This window comes from Oncorhynchus masou, chromosome 32 (assembly GCF_036934945.1).
Source record: "Oncorhynchus masou masou isolate Uvic2021 chromosome 32, UVic_Omas_1.1, whole genome shotgun sequence".
Taxonomy (NCBI): Eukaryota; Metazoa; Chordata; class Actinopteri; order Salmoniformes; family Salmonidae; genus Oncorhynchus; species Oncorhynchus masou.
In genome coordinates, this window is record NC_088243.1 from 584,155 (window position 1) to 593,221 (window position 9,067).

Here is a 9,067-nt window from a genome sequence, read left to right on the forward strand (position 1 = left end):
TTCACCAGTGTCCAGCTGTCCTAGAGGGGTTACCATAGTAACAGTTATAGTAACAGGAACCAGTGTCCAGCTGTCCTACCAGTAACAGGATGTTCACCAGTGTCCTGCTGTCCTAGAGGGGTTACCATAGTAACAGTTACTACAGTAACAGGATGTTCACCTTTTTTGGACTTGACCTTCATTCTTTTATTCTTCCTCTCTGAATGAGGGATTTCAGGACATGCAATTTCCCCAGCTGCACGTCGTTTCATCCTGGCTCCCTGCGTGTCGGTCTGCTCCGTCCCCGAGCTGCTGTCCCCTATCACGGAGTCAGGTCTCGGCTCGACCCCTGGTGGCCCCTCTGGTAGTGGCCCCTGTACTCCTCTCTGTGCTCTGTCTTCACACGGTGTCGCCTCCACTTTAGGCTGCTGGGGGTCTCTGAAGAACGAGGAGCTTTGCTGGTCTGAGCTGCATCTCACTTCCCTTCCAGCCCCATCTCCGGGTGCCCTCTCACCTGGCAACGCCTGACCAGGGGTCTGACCCCCGAAGAGAGAGGAGAGGTTGGCGGTCGAGCGGTCTGGAGCCACGCTACTCTCCGAGAGGCTGCGTTTGCGAGGAGTCACTGGGGCGAAGGCGGGTCCAGAGTCTCCGAGGCCGAAGAGGGTCTCCCACTGAAACCCTTCGGCCAGAGGAACGTCTTCCCCCTCCTGGTCACAGGACACCATCTCGATACCAAACCTGACAAGACGAAGCAGGATGCATGTTCAGTCATACATGACCATCAACTCCACATACGTGTAACATGACTGACAGGACACATGTACTCTTCTAAAAAAGGTCCCAGATCTCTAAGTGCTTTTGTCATTGTCAAGCCAAACCATTTTTTGGGGGGCATTATGGATTCCATAAGGAGTTGGCAAGAGATGAGAAACAGATTGGCACCTAGCCTTCATCTACACTGATTTGAAGTGGATTTAACAAGTGACATCAATAAGGGATCATAACTTTCACCTGGATTCACCTGGTCAGTCTACGTCATGGAAAGAGCTCAGTGTATATTACTAAAAGGCTAAACTGAACCTAGAGCAGAACTCCCACACCGAGATGCTGCTCACCTGGGCATGCCTTTCCCCTGCTGCTGCTTCTTCCTGTGGACTTCCTGGTACACCTGGTCCCAGTTGACACAGCGTCGTGACCCCGACGAACTGATGAGCTGTCTTAACGTTGGCTTCAGCCCCAAATCCTTCTCCGCATCCCCTCTCCTCGTCCCGCTCACGTTCCTGATCCGCCGGGCTATGTTCAGATTGGGCTCGTGGCTGCCGCTCTTGGTCTTGGAGCCGATGTGTCGGGTGAGGTCCCTCTTTAGGCCGAGGGGCAGGGTGGGTTTGGTCTGGGTGGAGCCTGGGGAGGGGTCAGAGGTCGTGTGGAGGTCAAGGTTAGGGTCGACGGTTCTCAAGGGGTCACTGTCTGACCATAGCCCTGCGTCTGCTACTTCCATGGCCTCCTCTCCAGCACCAGCCACCAGGCCCCTCGCCTCCTCCCTCTCCCCCACCGCCTCCTCCCTGGGAGAGAGAGAGAGCACAGCCCCCCCTGGGGACTCCATGGTGGAAGTGCTGACCTGGACAGACTGAACAGATAGGTGGTTGTCTGAGGGAGACGTCACAAACTCCATCATTGTCTCTAAAGGCTCAGTAGCAGCAGCTCTGTCATCAGCTGGGTTAGCTTTGCTGCTAGCTCTGTCCTCAGCTGGGTTAGCTCTGCTGCTAGCTCTGTCCTCAGCTGGGTTCGTAGCTCTGTCCTCAGCTGGGTTCGTAGCTCTGCTGCTAGCTCTGTCCTCAGCTGGGTTCGTAGCTCTGCTGCTAGCTCTGTCCTCAGCTGGGTTCGTAGCTCTGCTGGTAGCTCTGTCCTCAGCTGGGTTCGTAGCTCTGCTGCTCGCGCTGTCCTGTCTGGTCTGTCTAGACGACTTCCCTCTCTTCTGTCTGTTGTCGTCTGCGACCGTAACGCCAGCAGAGCTCTCCACCTGTTGTTGTTCCTCGATGTGTAGCACCATCTTCCTCTCCTTTTTCTCCATCCTATGGTCATTGGACACTGCCTTCTGTCCCTCGGTCCTGTTGTTAACAGCAGACAGCTCCACGGAGCTCCTCTTGTCTAGCAGTGTCTCCTTGGCTCTCCTCAGCATCTCCGTCAGCAGCTGCTCCTGGTCCTGCTGGGGGGATATTGATTCCTGCCTCCTCACCAAATCCTGGCTTCTGTGTCTGGACAACCTTGGCTGGTCCGAGTCCTGGCTGGAGGCTCGGCTCAGCTGGGTCCTGGGGGTGGTAGAGGGGCTAGGGCTGGAGGCCCTACTGAGGTGGGTCTTGGGGCTGGAAGTTAGATTGAGGGTGGGGCTGGAGGCCCTACTGAGGTGGGTCTTGGGGCTGGAAGTTAGATTGAGGGTGGGGCTGGAGGCCCTACTGAGGTGGGTCTTGGGGCTGGAAGTTAGATTGAGGGTGGGGCTGGAGGCCCTACTGAGGTGGGTCTTGGGGCTGGAAGTTAGATTGAGGGTGGGGCTGGAGGCCCTACTGAGGTGGGTCTTGGGGCTGGAAGTTAGATTGAGGGTGGGGCTGGAGGCCCTAACCAGGTGGGTCTTGAGGCTGGTAGTCGAAGAGGAGGACAGGCCTTTCTCAAGGCACTCTGATGGTTGAGCTGCCCTCCGTCTGGTGGAGGTGGACCCAGAGGAAGAGGAGGTTTGTCTGTCTGTCCTCAAACTATTGCTGTTATCACTGCTACTGATCCTTGTAGAGATGTCTCTAAGCTTCCTGGGTTCCCTCCCTTCTACACTATGGTCAGGAGACCTCTGCTGCTGGACTGCTCGCAGGTCCTGTCTGGATTGAGTCGGCTTCAGACCCGAGGAGCGGTGGAGGTCCAGCGTTATGTCACGTCTGGGCCTCAGATCCACATCTCTGCCCTGGACCAAGGGGGTCTGGGGGGTCTGGAAGGTTGGGGGAGGAGGAGGACCCTTTGGGTGCTTCTCTGAGGGGTGAGGATGAGTCTCCTTATGGGACGGATAAGGGGACCAGCGACAGGCCTTGTCGAGTTTAGGATTACTACCGAACGCCTTGGGCCCCATGCCACTTTTACGATCATGTTCTGCTCCACCGGCTGGCCCTTCCTGGGCCATGTTCTGGTGTCCACTCTTCCGGCCGTCATCCTGCGGTTCGAAGCGAGCGTATCTGTGTAGCTGGTCGAAGGACCCGACCGGATCCAGCTGGTCGCTGGTGAAGTCCATCCTGTGAAGAGACTCCGTGCTGCTCAGCCCTTCCGTCATGACACGGTCAGCGAGCACACCAGGAAGTCTGTGACCCCCTCTGCTGCTGCCGTATAGAGCGGTAGCACCTCCTCCTCCGCTGTTCTGCTGCCAGGGTTCCCTCCCTCCGCTCTGCTGCTGTGCTGGGAGATGGAGATACTCCTCCTGCTGCCATCTCTTATTGGTTCCCTCCCTGCTGTGCAGGCTGCCACTGCCTCTCTGTCCGGCGCTCCACTTGTAGACGTTGGGTGGTTCCTGGGCGTGCCAGGTCGCACTGCGGCCCTGTTTCCTGTCGTACCAGTTGAACCTGATGTCCTCCTGGCTCTCCCAGGGACCTCGACACCCGGCGGGGGTAGAACTGCAGTCCCAGCCCCCCTGCTCCTGCCAGGCGGGCCCCTTGCATTTTCGAGGTGGTGGTGGTGCTGGTGGAGGGGTTTTGTTGGGGTATCTCCAGTCCCACAACGCCCCCTTCTGGCAGAAGTACTGCCGTGCGTCACTCCACTTCTGGATCTGTTGCTGCCGTTTCCTACTCTCCTCTTCCTCTCTCCTCTGCGCCTCCACCTCTCTGGCACGCTTTGCTGCAGCCTCCTCCTCCCTCCTGGAGACATGAGAGAAAACACACGCGCGCGCGTCAAAACAACTCACAGCTCCTGTAAATCTGACTGGCATGCACTTTCACACTGTAGTTCTACCGTCTGTCCTGAATCAGCCCTAGTCTACGGAGCCTTCATGATATAACCTACTGTAACATCCTTCATATATAACCTACTGTAACAGCCTTCATAGACCTAGTCTACGGAGCCTTCATGATATAACCTACTGTAACATCCTTCATAGACCTAGTCTACGGAGCCTTCATGATATAACCTACTGTAACATCCTTCATAGACCTAGTCTACGGAGCCTTCATGATATAACCTACTGTAACATCCTTCATAGACCTAGTCTACGGAGCCTTCATGATATAACCTACTGTAACATCCTTCATATATAACCTACTGTAACAGCCTTCATAGACCTAGTCTACGGAGCCTTCATGATATAACCTACTGTAACATCCTTCATAGACCTAGTCTACGGAGCCTTCATGATATAACCTACTGTAACATCCTTCATAGACCTAGTCTACGGAGCCTTCATGATATAACCTACTGTAACAACCTTCATAGACCTAGTCTACGGAGCCTTCATGATATAACCTACTGTAACATCCTTCATAGACCTAGTCTACGGAGCCTTCATGATATAACCTACTGTAACAGCCTTCATAGACCTAGTCTACGGAGCCTTCATGATATAACCTACTGTAACATCCTTCATATATAACCTACTGTAACAGCCTTCATAGACCTAGTCTACGGAGCCTTCATGATATAACCTACTGTAACATCCTTCATAGCCCTAGTCTACGGAGCCTTCATGATATAACCTACTGTCACATCCTTCATAGACCTAGTCTACGGAGCCTTCATGATATAACCTACTGTAACAGCCTTCATAGACCTAGTCTACGGAGCCTTCATGATATAACCTACTGTAACATCCTTTCTTAGCCCTAGTCTATGGAGCCTTCATGATGTAACCTCTGTAACATCCTTCATAGACCTAGTCTACGGAGCCTTCATGATATAACCTATTGTAACATCCTTCATAGACCTAGTCTATGGAGCCTTCATGATATAACCTACTGTAACATCCTTCATAGACCTAGTCTACGGAGCCTTCATGATATAACCTACTGTAACAGCCTTCATAGACCTAGTCTACGGAGCCTTCATGATATAACCTACTGTAACATCCTTCATAGCCCTAGTCTACGGAGCCTTCATGATATAACCTACTGTAACAGCCTTCATAGACCTAGTCTACGGAGCCTTCATGATATAACCTACTGTAACATCCTTCATAGACCTAGTCTACGGAGCCTTCATGATATAACCTACTGTAACATCCTTCATTAGGCCTAGTCTACGGAGCCTTCATGATATAACCTACTGTAACATCCTTCATAGACCTAGTCTACGGAGCCTTCATGATATAACCTACTCTAACATCCTTCATAGACCTAGTCTACGGAGCCTTCATGATATAACTTCACACCACAAGCTACTCATTTTTTCGACTATACACAACAAGCTATTCTATTAATCTGACTACACAACACAAGCTATTATATTAATCTGACTACACACCACAAGCTATTATATTAATCTGACTACACACAACAAGTTATTCTATTAATCTGACTACACACCACAAACTATTATATTAATCTGACTACACACCACAAAATATTATATTAATCTGACTACACACCACAAACTATTATATTAATCTGACTACACACCACAAAATATTATATTAATCTGACAATACACAACAAGCTATTATATTAATCTGACAATACACAACAAGCTATTATATTAATCTGACAATACACAACAAGCTATTCTATTAATCTGACTACACAACACAAACAGATTATTGTGTGCATGTAACCATACAAATCGTGACATTTGAAAGTCTGCCTAGCAACAATATATATTTCCCCCAGTGGTCTGCTGAGTTTTGGCACGGCCCTCCTTGTGCCCCTGGGGTTGCATTCCAAACAGCACCCTCCTTCCTTTGACCAGGTTCCAGTGCACTATAAAGAATAACGTGGCATTTGGGACGGGCTCCTGCCCAGAGTGTTAAACTCCACGAGGTCTGTGGCAGCGGGCAGAAGGTCTGTCATATGACACGGGGACAGGGACAGCTGCAAGCCCTCTGCTGCTGGTGACAATCATCACACACACACTGTTCTAGTTGGACAAGCCTCAAACATCCATCTTAAGACCCATTTCAGTTTCCACTGAAAGCACTTCCTTTAGCCTAGGGAAGGGTTCCCCAACTCGTGGCCCACGGCCCGATTTTGGCCCATGGGTGGTTTTATTTTAGTTTTCTGAGCCAAAAAGAAATGTAAAGGAGACTAAAAACACCGGGAAATCAGCTCCAAGTGATTTGAATTTTGGAAATGTGTTTCCTAAGTAATCAAACGCATAATTAGCTTGTGGTGTGTGGTAGAGATCATCTTAATGATACTCTTAACCTGGCCTGAGGACTCCTTGTTGTCCCCAGTCCACCTGGTTGTGCTGCTGCTCCAGGTTCAACTGTTCTGCCTGCGGCTATCGAACCCTGACCTGTTCACCGGACGTGCTACCTGTCCCAGACATGCTGTTTTCAACTCTCTAGAGACAGCAGGAGTGGTAGAGATACTCTGAATGATCGGCTATGAAAAGACAACTGACATTTACTCCTGAGGTGCTGACCTGTTGCACCCTCGACAACCACTGTGATTATTATTATTTGACCATGCTGGTCATTTATGAACATTTGAACATCTTGGCCATGTTCTGTTATAATCTCCACCCGGCACAGGCAGAAGAGGACTGGCCACCCCTCATAGCCTGGTTCCTCTCTAGGTTTCTTCCTAGGTTTTGGCCTTTCTAGGGTGTTTTTCCTAGCCACCGTGCTTCTACACCTGCATTGCTTGCTGTTTGGGGTTTTAGGCTGGGTTTCTGTACAGCACTTTGAGATATCAGCTGATGTACGAAGGACTATATAAATACATTTGATAATTAGAGACACACGTGATCATATACAAACATAAGCAAGATATGAAATTATGTTTTAGTCAAATATTATATCTGTTTGGGATTCTCGCTGTCGATTTGCAGTCGACAAATTAGGCATTATGATGGTCTCTGTGAACACTCTTTCTGGAAGCCATAGAGGACATGTTGTGGAATGTGATCAAGCTGGAGTGAGAGGGTGCTGTGACTGTAAGGCTTTTTTTAGTATGTAACCCTGACACACGACCCCTCCCTCCCTCTCTCTCTCTGCCCAAGACTCCCTGACACACGACCCCTCCCTTCCTCTCGCTCTCTCTCTCTCTGCCCTGGACTCTGACACACGACCCCTCCCTCCCTTCCTCTCTCTCTCTCTCTGCCCTGGTCTTTCTGACACACGACCCATCCCTCCCTCGCCCCCTCTCTCTGCCCAAGACTCTCTGACACACGACCCCTCCCTCCCTCTCTCTCTGCCCTGGACTCTCTGCCCTGGACTCCCTGACACACGACCCCTCCCTCCCTCCCCCAGCCCTGGGCTCTATGAGCCGCGACCATAGAGATAAAAAAAAAAAAAAAGAGGTCTCATCTTTGTAACGGTGCCATCTTATGGCATCTGTGGCAGGACGCTGCCTCATATCCCATCTAGAGTACTCTGTCTACGTCTATGAGCAGCAGTATGGTTCACGTCACAGCTAAATGGAGTGACCCAAAACCATGACACCTAATATGTGACTATACATGGTCCACTCGTTCAGACACACAGACCAAACATCATGATAAACATCGTGCTAATTAGCATTATGATCAGACTAAGGCCATTGAGAAGTTCTCAGCTCTCGTTCTAAGGGGGTTTCCCCAACCCAGAAACACACATTCTCCATTCAAAATCATCAAGAGTTTAGCACACAGACAAACAAATACATGAGAGAATTAGAGATCATTGGATCTCTCAAGAAACTCAAGTGCCCCATTGTGACGACATCACTTTCAAGTGACATTCTTTTTAAGTGAAATCAAGCATCACTCACTCACTCACTCTCACCTGATCACTTCCTTCCGGGTCTCGATCAGTTTGATCAGATCCTTGTCGAAGTACTCCACTTCCTGGTCGTTCCCGGCACCCTCGCGTTCCGCCGTCTCCACGCGCTGCTTGTGCACCCTGCTGGATATGTGGTTGGCGTAGTCCGTCAGACTCACCACGGTCACCCGGCACACCGGGCACTCGTGGCCACAGTCCCTGGGGAGGGAAGGGGACAGCGGGCGCTCAATAACCCCCTCTGGCATGGCGATATGCGCTTCTCGTCACAACTGGTCTGGTCTCCCTGTTCGTCTGCAGAGCACTTGGACAATACCGGCGGCTCAAGGCTTAAGGAATTATTCAATAATTTTTTTTAAAAGGAAAGGAGAGTACTCAACAATCCTTATTAAGATAAAACTCTTCCTGTTTCTTTTGTTCTTCAGAGATCAGGAGGCAAAATTACATATTATTTCCGGTCGTTTTAAGATTATTATTTTTTTTTAAAGGAGTTAAGATCAGCTGGTTAAGTCTTCGTGAACATCTTCGAGGCTTCTAGTTGTTTCCAGCGGGCCGGTGGCGGCAGTTTTGTCGGGGGATGGGAGGCTCGTGTGTCGTCGGTAACATTTACCCCACGAGATACACACGACACAGCCAGCTGACGGAGCACGGCCGAGCGGTGGCCGATGTGGAGACAGGCAGGGAGGGACGGCTGCCTCAGCCTAGCACGCTGCTGCTGTCATGGTGGTAGTCCACTGTGCTCAGCCAGACTCTCTCTATTTCTGCTATGCACCTCAGATAACAACCCACCCCTCCACTCCCCTCCCACTTCATCCTACTGAATACCCAACTGTGGAGCTGCTTAGCCTGTGAACCAATCACGAGGCTGATTGTAACCGGAGCCTTGGCCAAGTAACAGCTGTAGATAATTCACCACAGAAGTGTGCATCCTATATGGCACCCTAAAACGCTATATAGTGCACTCGTGTTGATCAGAGCCCCCTATAGGGAATAGGGTTCTATTTAGGACACCTACACAAACCTCTCACTGTAGAAGGGCTGAGAGGCACCATGACTTCATTGGCTCGGGGGGGGGGGGGGGGGGGGGGGGTGATTTAGAAGTGTACTGTTTTGTCTTGTGCAAAAGTACAAAGGGCACAAGGACCCCCTCCCCCCCCT

At 50.7% G+C, this 9,067-nt stretch overlaps 1 protein-coding gene across 1 annotated transcript in view; it reads right to left on the reverse strand.

Moving 5' to 3' along the window:
- Window positions 1–8,668, reverse strand: part of LOC135526867 (zinc finger protein 106-like) — a 31,986-nt gene extending 23,318 nt beyond the window's left edge. The window contains 3 exon segments of the mRNA XM_064955537.1: window positions 161–717; window positions 1,095–3,863; window positions 7,916–8,668. Coding sequence (XP_064811609.1) covers window positions 161–717; window positions 1,095–3,863; window positions 7,916–8,157 — 3,568 coding nt within the window. The 5' untranslated portion in view covers window positions 8,158–8,668.
- Window positions 8,669–9,067: the final 399 nt, after the last annotated feature.